This window comes from Chrysochloris asiatica, unplaced genomic scaffold, assembly GCF_000296735.1.
Source record: "Chrysochloris asiatica unplaced genomic scaffold, ChrAsi1.0 scaffold00007, whole genome shotgun sequence".
In the NCBI taxonomy this organism is placed as follows: Eukaryota; Metazoa; Chordata; class Mammalia; order Afrosoricida; family Chrysochloridae; genus Chrysochloris; species Chrysochloris asiatica.
In genome coordinates this window covers 30,809,147-30,821,919 of record NW_006408525.1, presented here as the reverse complement: position 1 = coordinate 30,821,919, position 12,773 = coordinate 30,809,147, and the positions used below count along the sequence as shown (strand labels likewise).

The following is a 12,773-nucleotide window of genomic DNA, read 5'->3' as shown; positions in this document are numbered from 1 at the left end:
AAGATTTACAGCCTCGGAAACCCTGTGCAGGGTCGCTATGGGTCGGAACCGACTCCACGGCACTTAACAACTATCCCGGTTGTTACGTGCCTTTGAGTTGGTTCTGACAGTATGACAGTTCTAACAGAATTAAACACTGTCTGGTCCCATGCCAATCTCACATTTGCTGCTATGTTTGAGTTCTTTGTCACAGCCATTGGGTCTGTTTCATCTCATTGAGAGTCTTCCTCTTTTCCATTGACCCTCCACTTTGTCAAGTGTGATGTTTTTCTTCAGAGATTGGTCTTTCCTGATAATGTGTCCAAAGTACGTAAGACAAAGTCTCACCATGCTCACTTCTAGGGAGCGTTTTGACTGTACTCCTTTTCTAAGAACTTCTAAGGACTTCTAACAGTCTGAACTATATTAATATTCTTTAACACCTTAATTCAAAAACATCAATTCTACTCTGGTCTCCCTTATTCATTATCCAGCTTTTGAATACATATGACTTGATTGAAAACAACATGGCTTGGGCCAGTAACATCTTATTCCTCAAAGTGACATCTTTGTTTTTTAACACTTTAAAGAGGTCTTTGTGGTGGTTGTTAGGAGTCGAACTCAACTCATAGTGACCCTGTAAAGGGTTTCTGGTGAGTTTGATATGTCGCCCTTGATGTTTAAACCAATCTTGTGGTCCAGTTCTGATCCTACAGTACCACACCAGGACTCCTTAGTATCAGATCTATCCAATGCAATGGTGGTGGTACTTATGTGCTGTGGAGTTGGTTCCGACTCATAGCGACCCTGTGCAGGGTTTCCAAGGCTGTAAATCTTTACGGGAACAGAAAGCCTCATCTTTCTCCCGTGGGACAGCTGGTAGTTTCGAACTGCTGAACTTAAGGTTCACAGACCGATTCGTAACCACTACGCTACCAGAGCTCCTTGCACTAAGTCAATTGATTTCTTGACTGCTGCTTCCATGAGCGTTGACTGTGGATCCAAGTAAAGTGAAATCCTTGGCAAGTTGACAACTTCAATATCTTTTTCATTTGCTATGATGTTAGTTATTGGCCCGGTTGGGAGGATTTTTGTTTCCTTTATTTTGTGGTGTAATCCGTACTGAAGGCTGTAGTCTTTTGATCTTCATCAGTAGGTGCTTCAAGTCCTCGTGGCCTTCAGCAAACAAGGTTGTGTCATCTGCATTATCACGGGTTGTTAATGAGTCTTCCTGGAATCTTGGTGCCTTGTGCTTCTTCATATATAGTTCAGGTTTTGGGCTCAGTTGCTCAGCATAGAGATTGAATAAATATGGTGAAATGATACAGCCCTGATGCATACCTTTTCTGATTTTGAACCCATGTAGTATCCTCTTGTTCTATTCCAGCTGCTGCCTCTTGGTCTATATGTGTAGCTTCTACATGAGCACAATTAAGTATTCTGGGTTCCATTCTTTACATTGTTATCCATAATTTGTTCTGTGATCCACAGAGTCGGATGTGCCTTGACCAATCCTTATAAGGTGTGTAAAATAGACCAATCATAGGGCAGGCTGCTGTCCAGTCAATTATTTTGGGCAGAATTATAAACCCAAGGCCAGAAATGCCACATATAAGAGAAACCATTGCCTTGCAATGCCTTTAGAGCTAAGTGCTTTTCACATATCTTCTCACTTAATGCTCACAATCATATGAGGTCCTGCCTCAGTTCCTTCTTTATTATCATTTCTCTGGTGTCCACAGTTGGGTCCTGGTGTGGTGCTGTGGGTTAATGCACTAGCCTGCAAGGTCCGTTTGAACTGCAAGGTTAGCGGTTCGAGCTCTCCGGCCACTCCTCAGAAACCCCATACAAGGTCGCTATGAGTCTGAAGTAACTCGATGGCACTTACAACAACAACAGAGCCCACAGTGGTGCCATTAGCATCATTTTACAAATGAGGACACAGAGGCTCAGTAACTTGCTGGGAAGTAGCTGAGTGGGTCTGAGTCGAGTTAGACTGCCCCAGAGTCTGTGCTCATCATACAGTGAGTGGGTGAGTGAGTGAGTGAGCAGCTTAGGCCTCTTACTCCCCTACCCCTTGGTGACCTCACCAAGCTCACAAGGTTGCCAGATAAAATACAGGACACCCAGTTCAATCTGAATTTTAGATAAACAAACAATTATGTGGGGAATAACATACTAAAAATGTATTTGCTGAAATTCATATTTGACTTGAGTGTGCTGTGTTTGATCTGGCAGCCCTGTCTCCCCAGTCTCTGTCCTCACCTGTGCCCCAATGCCCCACCTCAACCCTCACTGTGGGCAGAAGCCCGCCCCCTCACCTCTCTTGCTGGACACACACTAAGTCCCGCTGGGTACAGGACCTCTCCTGATGGCCTTCCCAGGCAACCTCCTGCAGGGTGAGTGGGGCTGTTGTGGGTGGGCTTGGCAGATGGGGGGGTTCAGAACAATCAGGTTCTTGGTCTGGGTAGCCTTCCTGGCTAAGTAAGGCCATGTTGGGCTGGACTAAAGGGGCCGGGGGCACCTCTGTCATGACTGTGTATCCCCCTTACCTCTCCTCCTTCTTTGGTTCTAGGGAGCCCCCTTTACCCTCAGACAGGCTATGTGCCTGTCCTGGCCCTGCAAGAAAGTAGCTGCTACCGTCTTCTCCCTGCTACTTCTCCGCCCAGGGCCACGGGAAGCTCTTACTGTCTGCCTTTCCTGACTTCCTGTTGATTCTTCAGGAATGTTACTCTGGTGCTGAGCCCCTATGGACTCCAGGCCTGGGGGTGGGAGTATCTGAGGTGCTAGGGCTGCCCACTGGCTGAAGGATCAGGGTGGGCAGGTGCTTGGGAGCCCTTCTGGACCCAGACACCAGGGAATTCTGCTCCTTCCTCCCTGCCTCCTTCCCCTCAGTAGCCTTGGCAAGAGGCTGTTCCCTGCATGTCTCAAATTCCTGTAACCCCCATGCCCTTCCGGGGCTCACTGGCTCTCACGCTGCCCGTTTTCCAGACCCACTTTCCTCCTGGCCCACCAAGCATGTGAGCGTGTGCACACGTGCACGCACACACACACATGCGCACACGCGTGCACATACACATACACACACGTGCATGCGCACCCACCCTATGCACAACATACCCTTGCTCTAGACCTCACCTGCTCAGTACACACCTGCTCTGTGCAGGTTACCCCGCTATGCACACAGCACCCCAGGCTTGCTCTGGCCTCTGCCCACCCCCTCTACCCACGCTTGCCCTTTGACACACAGCTTGCCCTCTCTGAGCTTCTGTGGCCCTATCTGGGAAAAGGAGGGGACTGAGAGGCTCAGAGCAGGACTTGCGCTTTCCCAGGACCCCTCTCTCGGGCAGTTTCCGGCCCCAGCTTGGACTTACCAGGCAGAACTGCTGAGATCCCAGACCACACCCACCCTCCCAAACCACCCAGGCTGTTGGAAGCTTTGGGGCCTCACCACCATCCTGACCCCTCTCTGAGGGCTGAGATAAGCGGCTGCTTAGGGACGGTGTCTCGGGCCCAGCTGACAACACGGGATGGGGCAGGAGGCGCCACAGCTTTTGGCCTGAAGAAGGACCCAGTACAGGAACATGTGTGTCAGACACCCTGTCCCTCTTCTATTCTAGGGCCCTGCCTCCGTTGCCTTCTTCATTATCATTTATTCAGCCTTAAATTGAGCACTCTGTGTACTGAACACAGTCCTTTAGAGTTAGGCTCCCCTGACAAATCCCAGCTCCACCACTTACCAACCAGGTGCCCCTGGACAAGTTAGCCAGCCAGTCTGTACAATGTGCCCATGTGACCACCTCTCAGACGGTGGTGAGACTCCACACAGGCTTCCACCTCTCACACATGCTCACCATCATTTTTACTGCTATTAGGTCAGGATGGGCCCGCACCCACCCACCTACCCGGTCTGTCAGGGTGGCTGTGGGCAGGGGTGCTTGGATTGAAGCCCACAGAAGTTGTAGGAGGCATGTGCACCTGCTCAGAGCGGTAGGAATGAGGTTGAGGAAACGTGTGGGTTTGGATGGGCAGAACCTGTAAATGTGCCCTGGGTGGCTGGCAGGGAACCAGGCTCTTCTATAGCCCCGCCCTTTTGTCTCTGTGGGCCTTGTCCTTTCTGACACCCCAGTATCCATACTCCCCGAGTTCAGAAGCGTGCACAGTAAGGAAAACAGGCCTCCACCAGGGACCCAGCCCTTGGCCCAGCCTAGCACTTTACCCTCATTCTGTTTTGCTTCTCTTGGGGTGTGTGGTCTGGGGGTAGTAGGATCCACGGTCCAGTGCCAGCTAGGCAGGGTGACTAGAGCCACTCCCACCCCCAACAGGCCTCTGGGGAGCTAGAGATGGGGGCCAGGAAGAAGGCCCCCTTCACATGGGAACCTATTGGGGTGAACAGGGGGGCCTTTCCAGAGCTCAGGTGGCCTCCCTTGAAGGCCTTGTTTGTAGAAGCTTCTAGACAAAGCAGGCCTTCAGTGATTCACCTCCATTTCCTGCCTTAGTCATTCACCTCCACCCCCACCACAAGATTGGCACTGAGGGCCCTGGGATGACCGGGTCAGGGGAGGTGGCCCAGGCTGCAGAACTTAGCCTAGTTGTCACAGCTGGGCTGTTGAAAGAAAGGCAGACCCGGTCATAGTGACACTGACTGCCTATCCCATTGTTTCTCAGGGTGGGAGAATTCAGAGGTTACCCAGATGGTGGGGGTGGGGTGACTGGAGGTCTGGTGAACATGTCCCCCACACCCAGCTCTTTGGAAAAAAGAAGGTTCCACCTTCCCTTCCTAGCCAGGAAGCACTGAATGGCCACTGACCCTTCTAGAGAGCCACAAGCCAGATCCTGAGAGACCTCTTGGAGCCAACAGGGCCACAGGCTGCCCAAGGGACATCAGCCTCCTAAGGATGAAATGTTTCCTCCTGTCCTGACTTTAGTTCTCATCCATGGTTGCCCTCCCAGGTCACAGAGTAAACTCTCGGCCATCCAATCAATTGGGACTAATGGTGGCCCTAAAGGACAGAGTGGAACTGTTCCTTAAGGTTTTCTGAGACTGTACATTTCTATGGGAGCAAACAGTGTCATCTTCTTCCCTCAGAGTGACCTTTCAGTTATCAGCTCAATGCTTACCCCACGGGGAGTCACAGCCTAAATTCTTAAATACCTACTGGGTAAGAAGAATTTGCACGATGCGCCTTGCAGCTTCTCTCAGGTGACTCCAATGCACAGCCAGGGCTGAAAAGAAAAGTCTCTGGCAAGTGGGGAAGGGCTGGGAAAAGCAGCACCGCCCCCTGCAAGAAATGTTTGCTGGGAACCTGGTTTATTAAAGTCTACTGAAAAGACAATATGAATGGTTGTTTTTTTGTTTTGTTTTTGTAAAAAGTGCTGTCGGTGGTCAGGGAGGGGTTTCCTTGCATTTTAGGACAAATTAAGGAAGGCTTTGTGGAGGAGTTGGTGTCTGAGCAGGTCTGTAAAGGACTTGGGTATGACAGAGAGGAGGAGGAGATAGGATCCTACCAGAGTGAGTGTCCAGGGAAGACCAGGGGTCTTCAGTTCCTAGGTCAGAACTTGTAATCGGTGGCCTTCAGAGGAACTGGCCCAGTCTTGTGTTTTATTTGGCCCACACAGTGTTGTTATGTTAACTTTCCTGCAATACAGCCAACATTGAAAAATCTGGAGATTTCACAGGCAGATCCAAACCCAGTTCCCTGGAAATGCTGTCTCCTCCCTCCAAAGGGTTCCTGGTCCCCACCTCTTGACTCCTACTGAGGTGAACTGGAGCCAGCCCAGGGAGGATTTAGAGCAGGGTGCAGTAGAGCCAGGGCTGGTCAGCACAGGTTTGAGGGGCTAGAGGATGAGTAGGTATTGGCCACACCATAGAAACCTCTGACTCAAGACTGGGTTTTTGATTTTGCAGTATCATGGAGTCCTGGTGTAGTTGCTGCTGTTGGATAAGCACTAGACTGCTAATCACAAGGTTAGCAGTTCAAACCCACCAGCAGCTCCTTGGGAACCCTATATAGGGTAGATATAAGTCAGAACCAACTCCATGGCACTTAACAACAACAGTGCCATGGTGAGCATGAGGCCTCACATTAGTACCACCAAAGCCACATAATTGGGAAGTGAAAGATTGGGACTTGACTCCCCAGACCTCTGAATTTAAATTCTGCTCTTCCCCACAGTCTCCTGTGGGGTGGGGGTGGGGAAGGGAATGATAGGACCAGGAGAAGAGCAGCTAGGATGTCTGTAGTGGCCGAGGGTGAATGAAGGTCTAAGCCCTAGATTGGAAGCCTACTTCTACAATTCCCTAGCTGGTGGGTTGTGGCCACTTAAGCATAGACCTTAGCATCTGCTGTTCTTCCTTTTTGTTTGGGAAAGGAGAGGTGAGCAACTTGGGTGGTCATGAGGGAGATTTGGGTTAGGTAATGAAAGGACCTTCCTAATGGCAGGGTTTCACATCAAGGAAAGGGCTGATGGTGAGGCCAAAGCTCTGCTGGAGAGGGACAGGGACATACGGGCCAGTCAGGGCCAGAGCCCAGTCTGGAAGGCTGGAAGTTGGGATGGAGGAATGTGACAGAAAGGGCGGCCTTTATTGGGGTTTTTTCCAGTCTCTGTCTGAAGGGTTCCTCTACTCCAGGGGCTTCCAGAGGTGGTTGCTTGGCAGAAAGGTGAGGGGGGCCGTTACTATCGCCCCTCTCAAGGGAGTCCGGGTGGGACACACCAAGCAGGAGCGTAAAGTTAATTGGGGGCTTGTTACAATAAGGAGAGATCTGGAGGGCGAGGGACACTGACTGAGGGCCAAGGGTTCGGAGAGGCTCTAGGCGGGAAGACCAGAGCTCCCAGCTGGGAAGGGAGCCCCGGGCAGGGATAGGGCCTGAGGGCCAGGAGCCCCGACCTGCCCTCCTGCCCTGCAGGCCTGACGGAGGACGAAGATGTGCGCGCCATGCTGCAGGGCTCACGGCTGCGGAAGATCCGCTCGCGGACGTGGCACAAGGAGCGGCTGTACCGGCTGCAAGAGGACTGCCTGAGCATCTGGTTCCAGCGGCGTATTCCTCGCGCGCCGTCACAGCACATCTGTGAGCGGGGACCGGGAAGGCGCGGGGCAGGGCCGGCCGGCCGACCGGCCGACCCCCAGTCCTGACGACCCGCCTTCCCTGGTCCCTCCGCAGTCTTCGTGCAGCACATCGAGGCCGTCCGCGAGGGCCACCAGTCCGAGGGCATGCGGCGCTTCGGCGGCGCCTTCGAGCCCGCGCGCTGCTTCACCATTACCTTCAGAGGCCAACGCAAGAACCTGGACCTGGTGGCACCCACGGCCGAGGAAGCGCAGCGCTGGCTCCGCGGCCTGGCCAAATTGCGCGTGCGCCTTGACGCCATGAACCAGCGGGAGCGACTCGACCAATATCCTTCCCGCCCGCTAGGGGGCCCGCGGGCCGGGGGAACCCAGGAGGGAAAGGGGCGCGGGGCCACGTGTCATCCCGAGGGCGGTGCGGTGGGCCCTCCGCTCATGCCCAGGGCAGGCACGAGCGCTGCCTTCAAATCCACAGCCCAGGTCTTCAGAGCTAAGATGGAGGAGGCACGTGCCCTTGCCCTTGTCTGAGCTCCCATAGGAGCTACCTGAGTACTGGGGCTTCCTGAAGGCGGAGACCCTGCCTGCTGTCTTCTGGGAGCCCTAGTCCCATTGAGGGGACACTGCTGAGGGGGGAATGTAGCCCCTATACTAGAGAGTCCTGTCCTCAGGCCTCCAGGTGGTGTGACCCGTCAAGTGGGGCCAGTGCTCGGTCTGTTGCTTGTCTTTCCTGAGCATGTCACTTGGATCCACTTCTATCTGCACCGGGCAGACTCCAACCAGGACAGTAAGATGAGCTTCAAGGAGATCAAGAGCCTGCTCAGAATGGTCAATGTGGACATGAATGACATGTACGCCTACCACCTCTTCAAGGTGAGCTGCCAGACCGGAACCCTGGCCCCCAACCTTGCTACCCCTCTGCCCTCCATCCTCCAGAGCAGCTGAATCACAGGCCCCCACGCCACTCAGCTGTTGTGAAGGGAGTGCCTCTCCTTGCAGAAAGGCCACATCTGGGCCTAGTTATCCTTTTACACTCCCCTCTCCTGAGACCACTAGGCTAGGGCTGGATTGGGGAGTGCCGGCTCAGAACCTCTTTCCTCCTTAAGCAGAGTTCAAGGGAAGGGAAGACCCCACCCTCTCCTAAGTGGGCAGTAGTTGCTGTGTTCCTTTCTCTCAGCCAGAGCATGCTTGCTGCACACCTGACCCCCTGTGGCTTGCACACAGGAACAGCACACCTCACACGTAGGAGCACGGAGACACACAGGGGCAGGCTGTACACCTATGCTCATAGATGTTGAGCCTGAACTGCCTGTGACCACCTACCTGTACCTTGTGCCAATAGCTCCTTGAATGCTTACTTCCTGTTGCCCACTGGCTGGGTGGGTTTGTGTGAGGATAGTAATGTGTACACGCAGGGGACTCAGTCCTGCCCCAGGGCCACCATTTTTTGGTATCACATCTTGATTCTCGTGTTTGGTCCTGAAACAGTAGAGGGACAGGCGGTGAACATGAGAGACTTGCCGTTTACAGCTGTGAGACTTGAATGGGACCCTGAGCCTCACTAGCTCTCAGTTTCTTCGCCTGAGAAATGGGGCCACCAGCCTTCCCAGCTGCTGTCAAGCGATGGTCATCAATGTGTCGGTGTGGGCCAGGGCGGCCCCTCCCCTGAGCTCCTGGTTCTTGCCCTCTCTCCCCAGAAGTGTGACCACTCCAACAATGAGAGGCTGGAAGGGGCTGAGATCGAGGCATTTCTGCGGCAGTTGCTGAAACGCCCTGAGCTGGAGAAGCTCTTCCATCAGTACTCTGGGGAGGACCGTGTGCTGAGTACCCCTGAGCTGCTCGAGTTCCTGGAGGACCAGGGTGAGGACGACGCCACACTGACCCGTGCCCAGCAGCTTATCCAGACCTATGAGCTCAACGAGACCGGTGGGTGTCTAATGGGGGGGCGATGGGGGAGGGGTGCGTAGGTTAACTCAAGCAGGCTTTGATCTCTGACAAGTCTGCGTACCCAGGTAAGCAGGCATCACTCATACAGGCTGTAGGTGCCATCTTGGGCCGGAGACCTCATGGTTTTTGGAAACTCAGCTTCCGCATCCGTAAAATGGCTTTATAACGTACCTTCTTCAGAGGATTTGGTTGAAGATTAAATGTCATAATTTGCATAGCATCCACTCAGTTGATGGGTGCTCATTGTTACTCTCGCTTGCCCCTCCCTGTAGCCAAGCAGCATGAACTGATGACTCTGGATGGCTTCATGATGTACCTGCTGTCGCCCGAGGGGGCTGCCCTGAATCTGGCCCACATGAGCCTGTTCCAGGACATGGACCAACCCCTCGCACACTATTTTATCTCCTCTTCCCATAATACCTATCTGACCTATTCTCAGATCGGGGGGCCCAGCAGCACCGAGGCCTACATCAGGTATCGTAGGGATGGACGAGTGGTGGTGGGGTGAGGCCAGCGTAGGTGAAATATGGAGATTGGCTCCCACCATGAACTCCCTGGAAGCTGTCTGCCCAGCTGTGCTCAGAGGCACACCACCACACCTTGCCTGTCCATCTGTTCATTTGCAGGGCCTTTGCCCAGGGATGCCGCTGTGTGGAGCTGGACTGCTGGGAGGGCCCAGGAGGGGAGCCCATTATCTACCATGGCCACACACTTACTTCCAAGATCCTCTTCCGTGATGTGGTTCAGGCTGTGCACGATCATGCCTTCACGGTGAGCCCCGGGGCCCTGCATTCAGTTCCATGGTCTTCATAGCAACCCCATCCACATGGCAGACCCCCCCAGTCCTTCAAAAATAACCTCCTGTCCAGAGAATTACTCATGCACAATTGGGTAGAATAGCTGGATGAGATGCTCCTATTTCTACCCTCACTTTTAGTAAATATAATAAACCCACAAAACTGCTAGAAGGAAATCTTGGGCTAGGGAATGCTATTTTAACCATGACTCCCAAGGAATAAACCAGAACTAAAAGAAACTCAGCAGTGGTGTCTATACAACCATTACAAGTCCTGTCAAGCTGTATGACTCTTAGCCAACCATCAACGAATGACAGGCAAGAGGAACAAGTTTGCAAGGTAAACTGTGTAGTCGATGTCATTAACAAATGAAGAGCATTTATGAAAGATACCCTCCCTGGAGCCACTGCAGCCTCCCAGACCATCCTTCCCTGAGGTCCCAAAACAGACCTCGGAGCCTTGTGTGTGTCCCATGTCCCTCTTCCTCTCAATCTTCCCAGAGTGGGCTCCCCCAGAGCCCTGCCTTTGCCCGCCTGTCCCAAAGGGAATAGGGGGTAGGGGGAGGCCCATGGAGGGATGACTCTGAGTTGCTGCCTCTCCCCAAAACAGCTGTCCCCATATCCTGTCATCCTGTCCTTGGAGAACCACTGTGGCCTCGAGCAGCAGGCTGCCATGGCCCGCCATCTCCGCACCATCCTGGGGGACATGCTGGTGACAGAGGCACTGGACTCTCAGGACCCTGAGGCACTGCCATCTCCGGAGGTGACACTCCCAGGCCCCAACCTGGATAGGGGCAGGGTCTGGCTGGGGTCTGTCCAGCTCACGCCACCTCCCTGGTACAGAACCCCTCCATCTCTGTGCCTTAACTTTCCAGCCCTTGTCCCCTGCTCCTCCTCTAAGTGCTGTCATGGCTGCCTTCTGGCTCTCTGCTCTCGACTCGTTCACCCTTCTTACCTGGCATTCAAGCCCTGCCCTGGCTACCCAGGCTCCTGCCGACAGAATCCCTGCAAGCTCAGCCTTGCCCACCTGGATTCCCCTCCTAGCCATCTGTGTTTACCCAGTGTCAGCTGCTTCAAATTCTTGTTAAGCTGTCCAGGTGGCTCAGACTCATAGTGACCCAGTATAGGGTTTCTGAGGAGAAGCTGGTGAGCTTGAACTGTCGATCTTGTGGTTCAAACTCCTTGTGGTCAAATGCTTTTCCTACAATGCTAAGCCTGGACTCCAGCTCAGTTTAAACTGCCTCTTCCAGACCCTTCAGGCCTCTGGGCATCCTTTCCTCTCAAACCCTAGAGCACTTGACCCTCCCCTCACTGGACTGCAAACCACAAAGTTGGCAGTTAGAGGCTCCCAGCTGCTCCATGGGAGAAAGATGACGCTTTACAGCCTTGGAAACCCTATACAGGGTTGCTGTGAGTTGGAGTTGGAACCAACTCAATGGCATTTAACAACCAACCAGATAGTTACCCTTTTCTGGCTCCCTGTGGGCACTCTCCCTTCCTGGGGATTACTCCCAAATCCCAGATGTGCAGGAATGTTGATTCAGCTTGGTAATATGATTTGATTTTTGTTGTTAGTATGAAAAGAACATTGTTTTTTTACTCATATTGAATCAGTACCACTGTGAGTCATGGTGACCACAGATACAATGGGATTGTGACCCATAGGGGCTTCGTTGACTGAATAAGTTTCAGTGGAGCTTTTAGACGAAGATAAACCTAGGAAGAAAGCCTGGAGATCTTTCTAGTTTGTCATAGTCTGGAAGCTCCACTGACATCTATTCAGTATCATAAACCCCAAACCAAAGCCACTGCTGTGGTCACTTCTGACTCATAGTGGCCATTAGCACAGAGGAGGACTGCCACATGGGTTTGCAAGGCTGTAAATCTTTATAGGAGCAGACAGACTCATCTTTCTACTGAAGAGTGGCTAGTGGGTTTGAACCAGTGACCTTTTGGTCAGCAGCCCAATACTTAACCCACTGCACTACTATGGCTCCTGTGCCATATTATACATATGGTTTAAAATTTTCAAGCTGCACCAAAGGGTATACAGTGAAAAGTGGGTTTTCCTCCATTCAGGGCCCCCATAGTTCATGAGAAGTAGCCATCTTCAACAGTTTCTTGTATGTGCTTCCAGAATTTTCCCTTGCATAGACATTTGTGCACATGACACTTTTAAATGTAGCACTTACGTGTTATACACTTCTTTCTTTCATGTACACTCTTTTCTTTTAAAACTTGATGGTGAATTGAGTGAAGGTTTACAGAGCAGATCATCAGTTTTCCATTCAACAAATACTTGGCTTCATTCTATGGATGCAATCCCCTGTGTGCACCAATAGTTCACAGCATTGACTGCGATTCCTTTTAACCCCTGCGTTCCTCCCTGTGTCTCCCACCACCCCCATCTTTCCTCTGCCAACCTCCCTCCGGTTGTGTATTGCCTGCCTGTCACCCATGTCAACGCATGTCTACCCTCTAGCGTATGAATCATTTCCTCCTCCCCCCAAAACCATCATAGATGGTTTCTTTTATCAAGAAAACCCCTCTTTTTTTTTTTTTTTTTTAATTTGATGCACAAAGGAATATATATATATTCCCACACAGGAACTTATAATCATTTAAACAATCAAAGGGCACATTAGAGTCTCCCTGTTCTTCTTTCTTGATGGCCCTAGGGTCCTTTGTACCTGGAATATAAGATTAACTACTCCCCTTTCTTTTTGTTACATAACTTCTACCTTCACAGTTGCAATTAGGTATAATAATAATTACTCACTATTGAATTAAATGAAGTCTATAGAGGTGACCCAATGGAATGCAGAAATCATCGGACAATCTCTTTTATATCCCATGTGAGTTAAGTTTTGCTAAAGGTAACACAGAAACAGCTGCAAGCATACATTAACAGAGAACTTCCAGAGGTTCAAGCCAGATTCAGAAAAGGCTGTGGAATGAGGGATATCACTGCTGATGTCCGATGGATCTTGG

General features: G+C 51.9%; 1 protein-coding gene across 1 annotated transcript in view; it reads left to right on the top strand.

The window, feature by feature from the left end:
• PLCD3 (phospholipase C, delta 3) overlaps positions 1-12,773 on the top strand; it is a 37,552-nt gene that overhangs the window by 20,140 nt on the left and 4,639 nt on the right. Inside the window, exons 2-8 of the mRNA XM_006833519.1 lie at positions 6,888-7,049; positions 7,143-7,371; positions 7,783-7,912; positions 8,737-8,965; positions 9,259-9,460; positions 9,613-9,757; positions 10,393-10,545. Of these exons, the coding sequence (XP_006833582.1) occupies positions 6,888-7,049; positions 7,143-7,371; positions 7,783-7,912; positions 8,737-8,965; positions 9,259-9,460; positions 9,613-9,757; positions 10,393-10,545 (1,250 nt within the window). The remainder of the gene's footprint in view (positions 1-6,887; positions 7,050-7,142; positions 7,372-7,782; positions 7,913-8,736; positions 8,966-9,258; positions 9,461-9,612; positions 9,758-10,392; positions 10,546-12,773) is intronic.